General features: G+C 39.2%; 2 protein-coding genes across 2 annotated transcripts; one reads left to right on the top strand and one right to left on the bottom strand.

Annotated features, from left to right (window-relative positions):
- The first annotated feature begins 6 nt into the window (after positions 1-6).
- LOC105564477 lies at positions 7-12,030 on the top strand. The gene is made up of 4 exons (XM_012016867.1): positions 7-208; positions 9,164-9,527; positions 10,868-11,196; positions 11,437-12,030. Exons 1-4 carry the CDS (start codon positions 149-151, stop codon positions 11,575-11,577), a joined length of 894 nt encoding a protein of 297 aa, XP_011872257.1. The 5' UTR covers positions 7-148; the 3' UTR covers positions 11,578-12,030.
- On the bottom strand, positions 12,025-17,182 carry LOC105564478 (deoxynucleoside kinase-like). Its single transcript, XM_012016868.1, has 4 exons — positions 16,910-17,182; positions 14,196-14,395; positions 13,402-13,651; positions 12,025-13,317 (listed from the first exon to the last, which is right to left on the bottom strand). Exons 2-4 carry the CDS (start codon positions 14,364-14,366, stop codon positions 12,992-12,994), a joined length of 747 nt encoding a protein of 248 aa, XP_011872258.1. The 5' UTR covers positions 14,367-14,395; positions 16,910-17,182; the 3' UTR covers positions 12,025-12,991.
- Positions 17,183-17,555: the final 373 nt, after the last annotated feature.

Genomic DNA, 17,555 nt, shown 5'->3' with positions numbered 1-17,555 from the left:
GAGTCGTGGTCAGTCACGGCCAGACGCCAGTCGGTTGTTGGCGATCAGCGTGCGAGGTCGAGTTGCGCGACGTGGTGGTTTTTGTGCGCGAAAACACACACGATCGGCAGGCAAGCAACGGGCAGCGAGTCCCTCACCAGGCGATTCCATGATCACGCCCGCGAGAAACGCCGATCTGCCGGAGCGCTCAACCTTTCTCGACGGCAAGGTAAGATGCGATCATCTAGTAGATCTGTAGATCACCGCGCCGAGTACCGTTTGAAGGTCCTGGAGAACACGAGGTCCTCTTCGTTCCCAAGCCTAATGTCACATTTCGTACGACAAACTTTTCAAGCGTGTCGATTGGCCGCTGAATAGAAAATTTCTAGCTACTCGAGAATTTTGCTATCTTGCAGCCAATCAACGCGCTTGAAAAGAACTTGTCGTACGACGAATGCAACGTCAGGCTAACAATAAGACATGAAAGTAAGGATATTTGACATATCTTCTTTTCTTCACGAGGAACTACCTGCCCATCGCAGACGTCTGTGATAAGCGACGATAATGTGCGCGCGCGCGTGCGCGTGCATATGTATGTGTGAATTATTGAAATTACTATGAGTATGCGTTGAATCGGCTGACGTTGATGAATAATTGCCTCGCAACCGCGAGAACGCCGTCGACTACCGCTTCTTCGCGTCTTCTCGGCGGAGAGTTTCGGAATTTGTGCAGCAGCATTTGTACACTTTTCCCGCGGCAAGGAGCCTTTCTTTGTCCCCGTTAAACGCTCTTTCCTCCGCGTGGTGCATGACAACTTCAGCCCCCGCATGGAAATTGTACGCGTGTATTTTCCGGTCGACTCGCGCTCGTCGCGGTGCAAAAACCGATGGTGGAACACGATAAACGATAAGGTTCCGCGTTTGACGCAAATCAATTGTGATACGACATCCGCCGGATGTGACACCCGGGCATCCATTTATCGGTTTTCGCACAGCGGGAGATAAATTTGCTATCCGCGTAATTATGGATAGCTTAGCTTCGTTACCGCTCGAAAATAAAAGCGCGGCGGGCAAATGGTACAAAGAAATTACTCACGTGTACAAGGTTTTATTCAGACTCGAGGCAGAACAACTGTGACAAGACGGTATTGGCCTTCTATCTCCTATCGTGCACATTTCAACACGTTTTATAATTAGAATAGACTTGAGGTCTGAGCTTCGTCTCGTTCTTCCTCGTCGCGGTTTCACGCGGCATTATTAATTTTTGTTCATCGTTGTATCTGTATGTTATTGTATTTGGAGTTAAATTTTAGTTTGCGATTTTATGCGTGTGTCTGTACACAGACAGAAAAGTAGTATTTGCGACTATAATTGCACAGTAAAATAATTATAGTCAGGAATATCATTTTTATAGTAATTATTACTATAATATTAGTAATAGCAACCATATAGACACAGTGATGCCAACTATTTAAAAAATCTTTATGGAATTATGATATTCGTTAATATGTTCAATGAGAAATCGTGAAACGTTAATCTTGGAAACAATTTTTTATCGTACGTTGCCTTCATCTTTTTACTTTAGTACTTTATGCAATCGAAACGTCGTTCCAAGGTTTAAAATTAAGCGATTAATGTAAAACAATGTAAACAAATCTGGAAGATTCCGAAAAATGTTGGGCATTTCTCTAGCTACTTCAACAGATTTTTTCTTCCTTGTTAAATATTGAAGAATTGAAGTAAACATGCTCAATGGACGAACTCCAATTTTGCCTTATTAAAAAAATATAAATGTTTTTATACCATTAATTGTATGAATTTTCCGTGTAATTTGTTCAGATTGAACATAGTTGTTTTCTTTATTTTTCTTTATTTCCAAGTTGTGAAGTAATTGGTAAAAAAAACAGAGAAAGGAAATGTGTCTGGTACATATGGTGTACTCGGTATTAATGCTATATTTCATTTGTTCTTTTTTTCTTATACATTAAAGCTATGCAGAAAATGACAGCTAATCACTGGTTAAACTCGCTTGGCCAGATAATCCGATTCGAGAATGCGATTTCTAATGAACAAGATTTCGCTGTTCGAGACTTGCCTTATTAAGTGAGATTTATGAGATAAGTACTGATTGTTCATAATAAATAAAATTGACGCTAACGAAAGGAAATAGGATGATAGGATAGTACTGAAATCAAACCGGCTCTGTAATAAAATACACACATTGTCTGGTACACTTGGAAACAATTATTTTTATTAATGGCTTTGTTAATGAACGTTTCTAGGAATCGATTAGGCAAAGCTTCATAAATTATCTTGGTCAGTCGAGCGATTATGTAATGATGCATGCTTATATTTTCGAAACTCTTACATCAAAATTAGAATTTAGATACCTATAGCTGTATGCTGTACCATAGTATAAGTCTTTGTAAAGTAACACGTGAGTGTTGCTTTAATATTTTTACTAATTTGTTAGTAATTTTGATGTTATTGATATATTGAAAAAGACTCGCGATCAAAGATTGGAATTTAGATATCTAAAATCAGTACTGATCCCATAAATTTCATTTAATAGGCAAGTCTCGAAAATCGGAATCTTGTTTGTTAGAAATCGGATTCGGTGTTATCGCGAGGCAACACTAAATATAGTAATGTGGCCTTGGTATAATTTTCAATTCTGAGTCACGTGAAAGAAAGTGCATTCCAATGTCGATGCACGGAATTCTTGTCGCAAACAAATGGGACAGGATTTCGAGGGTTTAAGTGCGTCGACAGTTATCTAGCCGAGCAGGTTTAACTAGTGATTAGCTGTCATTGTCTACAAAGTTGTAATGTATGAGAAAAGAAAGAATAAAAGTTGAATAACTGTATGCTGTATTTTAGTATAATAAGTCTTTGTGGTGCGACACTCACGTGTTACACCACAATTTATTATTAATTTAAAAATTATTGATATACATATTAAAAGAGACTCGTGATTAAAGTATTTTCCTCGCGTAGCACGAGAGATAACGTTTTTAAACCACAATTTTCTTAGCTAAATTGTTGCATAATACGTTTACGACTAATAATTTATGCTAACAGTAAGATGCGTTGTGACTTGGCAATTACGAGATGGATGTTAATAATGACACGTATACGGGATGACTATTACTTGATGTGTTTTGTTTGCAGACCCCTCAATTTATAATTAGAAATCTGAGCTCGATTGCGAGACGATTTGCATTTATGAATATTTAGTTATGCGTGTAAAAAGGGACGATCATCAGAATATTATTTCAACTAACCTGTTGTGCCGATTAAAATATCTACAACTTGTGCAAGTCACTATCAGGTTTTAAGATTGCGGTTTTAACACATGTTCTTAGAGTCACGTATCGGTTATATCGAAATCCTCGTTTAATTACCGCGGCCGCCGATTGGCAACTTCCCAGGAGGAATTTATGGTAGATCGCATCTGCATTTGATGAGACGCATCTGCGAGTAATGCCCATATTTTTATAATACCAATGCAGATTAATTTTAATTCCGGTTTAACTAACAATGAGTCCTCATCTTTTTCCAATTCCAGAAACTAGAAGAAGGTTAAACAGTAACTTAAACTGATTGTGAGATCAAAGTTAATCTGAGAAATGGACATAAATGTCTCTTTAAGCCTTCGGCAAGATTATAATCCGTTTTCAGTTCTTAGGCTAGATGAATCTTGCCATTGCTACGGTTTATAACTTGAGTAAATTCAGTTTTACCCTATTAAACACGCTGCTTTATTTTATGTTTGATCTTTCACGATTTGCCTACGCGATTAATGAAGATCAAGCTATACCCAAGATTACAAAAAAAAGTACAAGAGCGTTGTCTGTTTTCTACACTTTGAAATGCCCGTGCTGAAATTGGGTTTGACCCTGCAGTAAATAGTCAAGGGTCAGTATACACATATTTACACAATAAATCATTGAGTCGAGATAAGTAGCATATCTGTCGTGAGTTTGCATGTTATGAGTTAGCCGAAGACCAGAAATACCCAAATAGACGGAATATACGTTCGATTGTCCGAGCCAATTTAATAATCAATCAAGCGAATTTGATAATCTCTCTTGATTACACAAACGATTGTGATATAAACTACTGTGTAAGAACTGTGCTGCGTCGAGTAAAATGGCTTTGTATCGCAGAGATTGTTCAAATTAATATTAACACACATAGTTAAATTGTTCGGCCAAGTCGCAAAATTGAGCTCGATATTCTGTATTCAGTGTACTGAAGATTTTGTAGATTCTAAATGGATATACAAACAAAATTCGCAGAGTCCACGAAGTTAATATGGAAATCCCATACAATATTGTGTCACGACGAGCTTTATCATTATTAGTAAGATGGAGGCTTTGGCCTCCGTTCTACGTTTGTCTGTCGTGTGCTGTCAAATTCATTAGCGTCGCCACATCTGGAACTGGTTTTGCCGCTGGAAAATCCAGGTAGCAAGGTCGTTTTGTACGTACGCGCGTCTCGTTTGAGCCGTGCAGTTATCGCTGAACCGTGCAAATACACTTTTGCAGCGCTCACCGCCGATGACACGTCAGGGCTCACGGTTTCGTGAAGAGAAACCCGAGGGATAAATCGCTGAAAAAGATAACAAGATAAAGTGCCCACTGGATATTAGTAGACATCGGTGCACATGATTTTAGTCAGCGGTTTGCCCCTCGGAGAAACCTCTATTTCCAGATTGTGTCCGATAAAAAAACATATGATGATTCATAGCAACGTCGCTTAAAATTGTCGGTCGCAATTATGTAATACAACGGGTGCTACATAAAACCTACTCTTTCGCATTATCTATAGAATTTAAATTGTTAAATCGTTATCTTAGAAGTTTATTTTAAAAAACGCATTGATATATGTATATAATCGAGTTGTTCTCGTCTGCTTTCACAAAATTATGAATATTACAAATATATATATTGATTCTAAAATAGCATAATTTCAAGTACATGTATACTTGCATACGATTAGAATTGACTTTTTTTTTAAATTGAGTAGCTTCAAAACTATTTTGGTCATTAGCGTCGTTGTAAAAATTTTTTAAATTAGACACGCAAATAAATCGGCTGCATTATTCGTCAACTTGTACACTTAAACATTTGTGAACCTTTAGATTTTATTACGCATTTCGTATCCGTCATAACTGTTTATTTATTATATTAATGGATGGATACTCGATCGCCCAATGATACCTAAACTGTCTATCGCGAAGTGTCAACGGCACTCAATATCTCTTAACGTTCTTATCTTCGTTGTATTCACTGTACTCATCCGGCTCAGCGAAAAATTCAGCAACAAACGGCGTTACCTAAATAAGTTAAAAGTACAAGTAGCATGTTAATTAATTGTTACATGGAACGAGATGTTACAAAATTATATTAATTTAAAAGTATCTATGACTCGGATAGTTCGCGTCATATTCTAATCATTCTTCATTACTTCATTAAATGCAGATGTTAACACGATGCGCTTTTTCGAGCAATCTATTTTACTCGATTTTTACGAATGCCGGATTGACTAAATGCGTCTCGCAGCAGTCTGCAAAAACATAGTAAATAATGCACGATAATGTAAATTGTGCGAAACCCGTTGCATAATTCTTCCGTTTGAGTTACTTCACTTGAAATTCACGAAGGCGTGATTAATTTTGTTTGCGAAAGTTACGAAGGTGCGCGTTTGCTTACCGAGCGCTTAAACCGGTAATCCTGAATTTTACGATCGTTTCCAATGAAACGTGCCTTCTGTTTTAATTGATAAAAAGAAGACAACTTTGTTATCAACAAAATATTTGAATGTACGAAGCTAAAAAAGAGGGGGTACATCGATAATTGTCTTATCATTTCTTTTCAAACTTTTCAAACATATTCGATTGATTTTGATTTAATAATCTATGCGTTTATCAGTGATGAAAACATTGCGTTCCTTGCGTAAGCAATTGTCCGACAAGTCTGATGGTTCTCTTGCACGAAGCCACGGAGTCACTGTTTTCTTCAAGATTATCTGTGTAAATCCAACGGTACAGTGTATTCCGTTGTTATTCCTCTACAATTGTATTGCAGAGAGAAAGCGCGTCGCGGAGGACGACAACTGACCTTTGGTCGATTGTTTAATTACGCATCTCGAGTGATTCACACGTTTAATGTAATAATAGATGGGTCGTTGCACTCGCAGATCACATACGTTTTCCCTTGTGTAGCTTCATCACGCATAGAAAGCTTCTCCAGGATCAAATTTACACATGTTCTTCCCTTTTGCTAATTTCAGTATAGCACTGCATACACGGAGAGAATTTTCTCTTAAAATGTGTCCTGAAAATTATGTAATCGTGGGACAACAAAGCATTTTGAAGAACTTTATGGGAGTTTTTTTGAAATTTTACCATACATTTTCCTAGTATAAAATGTACACTAAGTATAATTACTAGTGAAACGTATGGTGAAATTTCAAAAAGCTCTTCTTCGAAATGCTTTGTTGTCCCACGATTACATAATTTTCAGGACACATTTTAAAAGAAAATTCTCTCCGTGTAGTATCATTATGAACTTTGCTGTTTATCATCGCGGCGAAAAGATTGCATGTGGGTCACGACTGATAGCGAGAAGAAGCACCGCGTGTTCGTGTCATAGAACACAGGAAATAGCAATATATTCGAATAGATATAAGATTGCCTTCTCTTTTATTAATTAAAACAGAAGGTAGGTTTCATTGGAAACGATTGAAATATTTGAATCTCAACACAGGTATGATACACGTGCGTAATTCCAAGTGCTTTCGCATCCGCGACATGTCTGCGGTTAAAAATACACCGTCGTCTTCAACAGGTACATACGCGGAATCGCCTTATCGGTATACAAATAACACAATTCCAAGAAGTTTGCACGTGTAGCCTAACGAAAACAGATTTATGCTTGTCGACGTGTGTACAAAATACATCGTAAGCCTTCAAAGTTTGGGAGTGTATCTGATAACTTCAGACTTTTCAACGGTAAAAATTTCGTTGGACGCGATACTCTTTCGTCTTTTTAACGGAGATAAGCATTTGAAAATTAATACTTTGCGTAAGAAAAGGCTGAAATCGACTGCCAAGCTAAATGTTGTTATTCATGTTGAGATTTAAGTTCCATTAGTTCTAGCTTTCTAAAATTACATCTGCGATTACGTAATAGGAATATTACTTTTCGCTACGTACTACGTGGAGAATATACTTCGGGCTGAAATGCCACCATAAGATGTATGTTTATTTCTACTTTCGCGCCGCTCGAGAAGAAAGTCGAGATATTTACTGAATCCAGGTGTTTTCAAAGCGGATTAAAACTCTGAAATAAAAGTCCACCGTCGAATTAAACGAGTTTACATACGCCCACGGGCGATCGGCAGAATTGTATCAATTGTGTGTGAAAAGTGGACGGGAAGAGTGCGTATCGACTGATAGCCAGATAACACTTCGGTAGTTTACACGCTGGTATTTATCGCGGATTTACACAGCGGTATTTAGAAACTCTCCGGGTATGGCGTGTAGGAAACTGCCGCGCGAGGGTCAACGTAATCTCGAGCTTCTTTTATCAGGGCCAAGCACATGACCGAGGAGAACGTCGGAATTTCCAGCCATTTTTTTTCAATCGCGAGAAGAATCGCCTCGGATGACTCAGACAGATCTTGCTAATCGCGAGATCCTCCGTTTGTGGGATTTATCCATATTGTTTGTTAGTGCGAAAAAGACGACGCGAGGCGAGGGATTACCAATATTCAAATCGCGTTCCTTGCGCGAAGCTTGGGGAAAATCTGCGCGATAAACTTCCCCCGTAAGAATCATGAGATAATCTTCCTTCGTAATATTTCAGAATGTTAACTCGAACTATTTCAACGAGCATGACATTTAGATTTGACTGTTGTACAATTGCGATGTTTGAGTGCTGCAACATTACAGCTTTATACAGATCTCTCGGATAGCATTCTAGACTTTCAATCGAACGCCTTATGTGAAGTCACCTGTACATTCAATTACAGCGCAGTGTCGCACAATAGCGTATCAATTCCATATTGCTGATTGTTTTTCACAGACTCGTTCCGAAAGAATACCGTACAATTGAGTGTTTGTATGCGTCTGACAATAGCGCCGGAAGCACGTGGGTATAAGTGGATCGTTAATTTCAGAATCGCATATAATTACGGTAATGGCATGTCCGTGGCAGCACGGAAAAGGATCTATTCAAATATCGTGGAGTTGCGTTTCACCGATATCACTTCAGTTTTACTGTCGCTGCGATTTATTAATAAGGGCAGATATGCCGTCAAGTTTTCAAGAACTAGAAATTAAATTAATATTATAATGAGGAAAAACATGTGTTGAGAGAAATGATGAACCAATTTTGATCAAATTCATCGCGCACGGACTTGGTACTTTCGTGAAATGTTTTTCCACGCTTCGCAGCTGTCTCATAAGCCTAATCTACAATGCGCTTTCTGCATCTACAAACATTCTATTTTATACAAATTTTAATACATATTTTAAACAAATCAACACGCTTGGTGAACTTGTCGACAATATACGATTATACAATGTATACTGTACAATTAATCGACTTGCAGAAATTTTTTAAACATTTTTATTCACTACAAAATATAATCGCAGTATCACTCGAAAAGGACCCAAAAGAATAGGGTCGAAACGTATGTAATAAACTAATTAAATAACTAGCCAGTTGGGTTGACTATAAGTTTGCCGTCTCAACAAAATATAATGTTTCTAGACGCAGAAAGTACATTGTAGATTCGGCTATACTTTTCGTAAGACAATGCGAGAGTATAATAAACGCGTACCTCTAAGGAAAATGCTGCGTCCGGCTACTGACTCTACTTAACGAGGAATAATGTGAGGAGCGGCTGGTTTGACGTTAATCGCGGCATTGAGAAATATCGTGTATAGCATTGTACGTACGAAATGAATGCGAAACTTGAAAAGGCACGAGCTATACCGTGCGTCTCTTTTCAGTTTGCAAAGTAAAGTAAGAATACATAACGCGGCTCTTCCTTTCATTTAATATCCGAACATTTGGAGAATTGCATCAGGACACATTAAACGTCGTAGCATATTTTGTTCTTATTCGAAAGAATTTCAGATCGTTAAAGCATCCTAACGTTATCATTTGCAGGCATATCGGGCATTTAAGAAAATGCCGCTCCTATCCCAGCTGTCGCGACGGTTTCACGATATGTTAACGACGGACGCGAAACCGGATCCACCGCGGACCGGGAGTTACATGCACAATCTTACAACGACCCTGGACGAGGAGTCGACGAAAACGCAGTCGAAGTCGATGCCCGCTACCCCGGAAAAGGAGCAGGACGAGGTAACGTCGTCGATGCACGGGCAAAAGTCGGTCCCGGACGACGCGAGACCGACAACACCCACCGATTTTTGTACAAAACCGGAAGACCTTGGCGACACGAGGTCGACGAGCGAGTCGAAGGAGTATAAGCGACCAAGGACGAGAACGAAGCCGAAATACAAATATTGTAAGCAAATATTGTAAGTCATAATAAGCACGTTATAGTAGCCGTAAAGAGCGGTGTAATTTTCAACACGAAGCGTCGTCCGGAATTTTATTTCGAGTACTTTTTACCGCGCTCCATAACTTTCATCTGAAACATTTTTCCTTACTACGGTGTTTCTACATTTATAGTGGATGACAACCGGCGAGAATATATTCAGATATTTTCACGTGAAATACATTTGCTTTATAGAGAGCATCAAGTAATATACATATGAAAACAGGCTATGAAATTTATGCAATTTTGAACATTTCTCGGCCAAATTCTATGATTCTATGTTTTTGCGACTAAATTTAGTTTTACAAACAGAGATAATCCTTATTACATAAATAGGAAGAAGACACGATGCAATTAAAGAGGATTACGTAATGCTACGTGCGTATTTCGACAAGTTGACGTATGACATTTGCATTAGAATTTACTTAGCGGGACGATTCGGAGGAAGAATTGCTTAGAAGCGATGTCATGCCGCGTAAACGTCGCGATTTTACTAAAATCGAATGCAGTCGAATTAAACGAAAGTATCTCGCTCCACATATCCCTGTTATAAATATTTTTACGACCGTGACACGTTATCACGATCAAGTCCGTAAACTTGAACGGGGAATACCAAGCTGCGCATAAATTTATATTTGCCGAGGTATTAAAAAAACGAAAAAATATTATTTTCGGCTCTTGCACACTTTGGCTCGAACCGCAAACAACTGTAGTATAAATTATTCCATTCGCGAACAAACATTTGTCGATCTTTTGATTCGCATCTGCGGTTTCTGCGTGCATAGATATAGCAGATTCGTTCTCGAAGCGATAATTCAAAAATTTATGCCGCACAATTTTTTTAAAATTTATTTCGTGAGACTTTATTGTCGCGGCAGAATCGTGAAGATATATTGTAATAGCTTAGATAAAATTTGACGTATCATCCGGAAATTTTTCGCTGCTTCGAATCTCGGGATTATTCCTCGCGATAGGATAACTAATACGATATATAGATACATGGTAGTTACGATATTGAAACAGATCGAGCGACGACATCGGGGGGAGTTGAAGCACGTTATCTAGGCGCCCTAGTTACGCGATAATTATTTATAGATAAGGTGAATTTACCGTAGATTTTTAGAATTGTGTCTAACGATCAATTGAAATGTTATATTCAAGATAGCGATTATTTAATGCAACTGTTTAACGAGCACGATCAATTTATATCGCGAGAAAATTTCGTTACGGCATCTCGGCGCTCTTTCAAACAAATATATATCCGTGACATTTCTTCAATAACTATTATATATGAAATTAAATTTCAGCGCAAGGTACGAATATTGTAAACTACAACATAGTCAATTCTAATGGGGTGAAGATCGGCTCGCGCACGAGTTACATATGCAATGTAAATCAGTACTCGGCGAACAATAACGCGGCGCAGCCCGAGGCGGCTTCGAAGCCAAAGTATCGGCCGATGCCAGACAACGTGGAGGAGTTGAGCACGTGCGAGGAAGAGCTCGGGTTCGACGACATGCTCACTATTAAGACACACATCGGGCACGGGTGGCGGGATATCGCGAGGAGACTCTCGTATTCGGACGGGCAGATCGATCAATTCGAGGAGAATTACAGGCACAAGGGTATCGACGAGGTAAATATTGAATTCCAGGCATCAAATATTTCATCTCGAATGATTCACTACTCGATTATCGCGATTATCAATCTGTAATCTTATTTGAGCAAGAAGATATTTGCAATTCAACCGGTTCAAGATCGCTATAAATAAAACATGTGGCTCATCTTAAATATTTCATATAAAATTTATAAACTCGTAAATATGTCTAGTAACGCGCGATTTATGCCGATTTTGATTTATGTGCGATAATTTTAGGTGATCTATCAGCTACTGCTCGATTGGAAGCAAGCCAATACACGGGATGCTCAACTCGGCACGTTAGTCAGCATACTGTGGTCTTGCCAAGAGTACGACTGCGTCGAGCGATTAGCTGCAGCTCGCAAGAATCCGTCTTAGTTGGGCGCGGCACGTGGAAATCTCTACCTGACATTGTACATACGTTTACACAAGCGATTGTGATTTTTTCTACTCGAGATAACTTAGTTTTTATACATATTGTATTTTAGCGCGTAGTTTATAGACACGCGGTATGCGCACCATTCCGATTGCGAAGGTCGTCTACACTCGTCTAACATGTCGGAAAGAATCGACTGAAAGAATATTGTTGGCAGAGCTAATCTGCATTCAGCGTATGATCCAACATTGTACGAAATGGCAACGAGCTTGCGTTTTGAGCAGATACATGATCTGGTTAATAATACAAGAAAACGAAGGACGAATCCAACGTCGCTTTGCTCGATACATACGTCTACACGTAATATTTCAATGCGTGTGTATACACATGCATTTTTTTGTACTTATCTCTAACCCATTTTGTAAAATCTAGCAGGAATAAACATGCAATTCTCCAAATGTTATGTATTTCATTGAGTCATCATATAAGTTCACATACATTCAAGACATACGTATGCAGCCTTACACACTTAAATCCAGCGTTATCTAAAATTGAAGTGTATGCATTCGCATATAGTTGCGTTATATAATAAATATATTTTCTTTTTACTTTTTAAATTAGAACACGTGTATCTTTCTCTCGTATATCCTTATATTCTCAGATTTTCTCTTATCATACATTCACATACTCGTATTCCCATATATTGCGTGCGTTTTTATACTTCCTTTTCCAAAACGTTTTGCAAAACAGTCTTATAAAAAGGAATAAAACATTTTTGGATACAATTGATTTTCCAAGATAATCGTATTTGCACGTTTTTATAGAATCCGTGATAAGTAATTTATCATTGTCACGCAATATCTCCGTAGATATTCATATTCCCAAATTGTTTAGTACTAACGTTATTTTGTACTCGTTGATAAAAAATCTAATTATATATGTTATAAGGGATATACAGGGTGGGGCAATAACTATTAGGATTATTGCCCCACCCTGTATTTAAATACATAGATTTACTTAGAATAATTAACTACAAATAATTCTTTGAAATAGTTAATTTTAAACAAACAATTTATCAAAAACTCAATTAAATATGCATTGCGTCAGACATAAGTCCCTCGTGAATAATTTAAAATGTATTAATTTTGTAATTTGAATATCAACAGAATGTAAAATTAATTTTTTCATATGAAAATCGATTAATCACGTATTGCATAAAACGAAATTACATACAATATCACAATAAGATAAATTTCAAAAAGAAGTAAATATATGTAATGAGAGTAGTAAATGCAGTTGGTGGAACAACGCAAGTACAAAGTTGTACGTACAGGAAATAACTAATCAGTGTAAATGCACACGGCATGTTCGGTTCAACCATATTTAAATTATTTTTATCTTTCCTTATTCTACAACTTAATCCGAGACAGCTTTGATTTCGGGTAGCACCCGATTTGTCGGTACGGTCGCAATCATCGTATTATTAACTTCGCTATCGTCTATCGCCTTGCTAAAGATCTCATTTTTACACTTATCAAATTCCTCTACCATTTCGTGAAGCTCTCGATCGCCGTTTATGGTTATAACCGGCGATGGCACCGGCTTCAGAGTTTGGTGATAGAGCCAGTCGTCGTGGATCTGATGGGTTTGCTTCAGATACTCCAACGATACGGCGTTCTCCTCCTTTCGACCTCGTTGCTTCATTCTCTCGTAGACGATCTCGGGTGTTGTCCTCAAGTATACTATTCAGCAACAGAAATAAAACGGAGATAAGTAAATAGATATGCCCTCAATGCTGTAATCATGTCTCACAAAATCATACGTACTTATCAAGTCGGTTTCTATATTGGCACTTTTCAAACACCAGTCATACCAGTTCTCTAAGACAGTGACTTCAACATCGCGCAGTACATCCCTGCGTTTTAATTGTTCGACGAAGCACATCGCACTGTATACGGATCTCTCCATAATTTTGTACGGCGAGGGTGTCTTACAAGTGTGCAATTGGAGCATAGTCAGTTGTACGTAAGATTGGAACAGGAAGGCATAACGAGACGGTTCGGCGTACATCATTTCCTGAAATGTAATTTTGCAATGTCCGTTATTCCTATTATTATTAATGTAGATATACAATGAACGCAGTACTTTTTTCCAAATATACTTTACACGAGATATTAATTTAGTTATTTTCCTTACAAATGCTTTATCCAATGTATACAAATTCGAGATGTCTTTTGATAAGAGAAACCGAAGTAAAAGGTATAGAGGAAAGTCCTCTATTATGAGATAGCAGGTTTTCAACGTCAAAATTAATCGCAGATATTTATTCACAACGATTACACGATCTAGTAATCAATTTTTCACTAAACAGATTTCATTCCAAGAGCAATAAATTAACGATGAAACCAGTAGGTGATGCCTATTAATTTAGTAAAATGCTATCTCACATTAAGGGACTTTCCTCTATTAATATTCTAAAAAATAATATTCAATATATTGAATAATCACTTAAAACATCATTTTAATCGACTATCACAGCGAAGCAACAATGAGAGTAACGAAAATACAAAATATTGATAAGAGATTGTCTCTTAAGCTCTTTAACAAAAATATTTCTCACCAACAGATTCGTCCCGGACACGTCGCGCCAAAGCTCGACCGGCTCCTCCAACACAGTGACATTGTCGAATTTCTTGAAGTGACTTAGAAACGTCGTTTTGCCGCTTCCTATGTTGCCCTCCACGCACACGGTGAAGGGACGTCTGTACAGTTTGCCAATGGAGCCGGACATTTTGATGAAGGCTTCAAGAGCTGCCTTGCCTAACAGACGAATGCATTTGCTTCAGCACATAAGACACAGGATCTGCTTAGCTCAGTAAGATATCGTATAAACAGTGACGGTGTATCACTTACAATAAGTAGCTAGTTTATCAACAGGATAGGATACTCAAACGCAACGAGATAAAATGACGACAAAAGGATATCATACGTTCTTAATAAATATTGATCATCTGTTATCAGCTAGGATACATTCGCTGTGATCTTTTGATAAAGACTTTCCTTTCAAATATATCTCAACTTCAGTTTAGTATTTTAAATTAGCAAGATATCTTTTATGTACGAGTCGTACACATCAGATTCGTGAAACTATCCAGGTAATATTATTACCTGGATATATAATAACATAACAAATCTTATCACCTTGTGTTTTCCGCTTGTCATTTACATTGTAATGAGTCAACCGAGGGGTAAACCGCTGAGGGCGTTGTGGGGTACAGATTTTCAGCATTACTGGGCATTTTTGGAACGTTAGGTCTTGTTGCTGGGGTATTATAAAGATAAAATAAGATAAGGTGATGCCCACTGGGCACTAGTAAGCATTGGTGTACGTGATTTTCGTCAGCGGTTTACCCCTCGGTCATTACAACGTAAAACTATAGTCTGCGGCGTTTTTGACTTCTCAAAACGTTCAAAATAAATTCTTCCCGTTACTGTATCCTCATATTAGGCTTTTACGTCTCTATTCCTTCTACTTGGGCCCGGTTTCACCAACGTTGCTTAACTTTAAGCTTAGTTTAATTTGTTCTTTGTCTCTTTCCAACCGTTACTTTAGAAAGAGACAAACGTGAATTAAACTAAGATTAATGTTAAGCGACGTTTCGTGAAACCGGGCCTCATTCCCTTTGCGTAAATGCAAATTTACTGAAATCGGATCATAGATGTATCTCAGGCGTATAAAACACAATTACACAGTATGGCCAAAAAGTTTCAGGGCTGATGTAATAGAAACGGCGTAAGGTTGTGCCATGTGTTAGCGACAAACAGAACTACATAGTCCAAGGTCCTATGATTGCAAATGCCACATTGCATCAGTTCATAACGAGTCCTTATCGTGTTACGACGTTTTGCACATTGCATGTTTTGTTTTACTGTCGTAAAGGAGTCACATTTGGAACAGAGGTATGCGATAAAGTTTCGTTTCGAAAGCGGCAAAACTGCTAGCGAAACTTATCAAATGATGCAGAATGCACACGGCGACGAGTGTGTGTCTCGATCGAACGTGTGGTTTGGAAAATTTCGGGATGGTAGAGAAGGACGTTGCGGATAACGAAAGAACGGGGCGTCCTCGCACCGGTCGATCTGACTCGAACATCAAAGTTGTCCGCGCAAAGTTGAAAAGCGATCGTCGGATAACCATTAAAATGCTCGCAGAGTTTCAACATCGACCAAGAAACTGTCCGTACAATAATTGTTGAGGATCTGGGAAAGAAGACGTTGTGCGCACGTTCTGTTCCGCATTCACTGACAACCGAGCAAAAGGAGGATCGCGTGGCTGCTTCTCAGGATCTTCTTCAAACATTAAATCGTGATCCAGACTTGAAAAGAAAAAGACTTGGCATCAGCGGATTACTTCTTGTACGGAAGCTAAACTGAAGCTAAGAGGACAGCGATTCGACGATATCAAAACGATTCGAAGCAACTTTACGAGGGATCTACGAGACATTCCAGCAAAGGATTTCCAGCACCAACCGACGTGTAGCTTCACAAGGGTCATACGTGGAATAATTAGTAATTAAAAATTTTTTTACTGCCCTTTCCGTTTCTTTTACAAGTTCAGTCCTAAAACTTCTTAGCCACACTGTGTATATCGGAATAAAGCATTATTATAACTGGTGGCAAGTCGGTAATTTCTGCAGCGTAAACAAAAAGCGACGGTGTAGCAGCGCTAGAATTGTCTCCATGATTCAACACAATTAACACAACTTGATAAAATATTTCCCACCGTTTCGAGGCAAGAACGTTGAAATATCGCACTAGTAGCAACTCGGCAAAATAACTGCCGAGCGATTCAACGGACAATAGAGCAACTCCACGTCGATCCTTGGCAGTGAACTCTATACATACTGGAATGAGTGATCTATTGTTCTGGCTGTTGCCGAGAGAGAGGTGCGTTGGGTGAATCCTTGTCTCCTTCTAGTACTATCTGATTGGATAATCGCATATAAGTGACGCCCTTCTTCTCGTTATTTATATGCGACTATCCAATCAGGTAGTACTAGAAGGAGACAAGGATTCACCCAAACGCACCTCTCTCTCTCGGCAACAGCCAGAACAATAGATCACTCATTCCGGTATGTATAGAGTTTACTGGTGTAGCAACGCTAGAATTGTCTCCATGATTCAACACAATTAACTTGACAAAATATTTCCCACCGTTTCGAGGCAAGAACGTTGAAATATCGCACTAGTAGCAACTCGACAGAATAACTGCCGAGCGATTCAACGGACAATAAAGCAACTCCACGTCGATCCTCGGTCAACGTTGCCACTCACCGGCTGACGATCGGGCGTGTGTTTACTCGGGCGGGTGTTCACTCGCTCGGGCGTTTCGCTCGAAACCGGCTGACGCCTGAATCGACGAGGATCGAATAACGGACGTTCGTGGGACCCAACGTGACTCGAGACGCTTCCCGAAGAAATCGTAGTCCCCCCGGGAGTCGCTGGAAGTCGATCCTCCGGGCACGGCACTCACGACGGGTAGTGGCACACGAGCGCGAGACGAGCGGCGATTGCCGCGCGATTTTCCCGCCAAAACAAAGCCGCGAGCGCCATCTGGTGCGCGCGGGATCGTCCCTCTTCCGTTCCGCCTCTTCCCGCGCAAAGACGCCGTGACTCGGAGTCGACCACGCAAGAACATAACCAAAAATACCCGCGCGAGCACGCGCTGGAATCTTCACTGAGAGCAGAGGGTACTTTCGGCGAACGGTATTCCACGATTGTCGCTGGATCTCCCGGCTTCGTGCACGGAGTGACGCCTGGGATACGCGTCGTCGATCGCCAGGGTAAACGACTCGAACGCACGAGACATAAGGCTTGTTTTCTGTTCCTACACTGGTGAATTACTGCAATAAATTAGAGTAGAACAAGCATATTTTGGGCTTGTTTTCTGTTCCTGCACTGGTGAACTAGTGCAGTAAGC

This window comes from Vollenhovia emeryi, unplaced genomic scaffold, assembly GCF_000949405.1.
Source record: "Vollenhovia emeryi isolate VEMERY1.0 unplaced genomic scaffold, V.emery_V1.0 DF939164.1, whole genome shotgun sequence".
In the NCBI taxonomy this organism is placed as follows: Eukaryota; Metazoa; Arthropoda; class Insecta; order Hymenoptera; family Formicidae; genus Vollenhovia; species Vollenhovia emeryi.
Note: the sequence above shows the minus strand (reverse complement) of the source record. Positions and strands in the feature narration are given on the sequence as shown.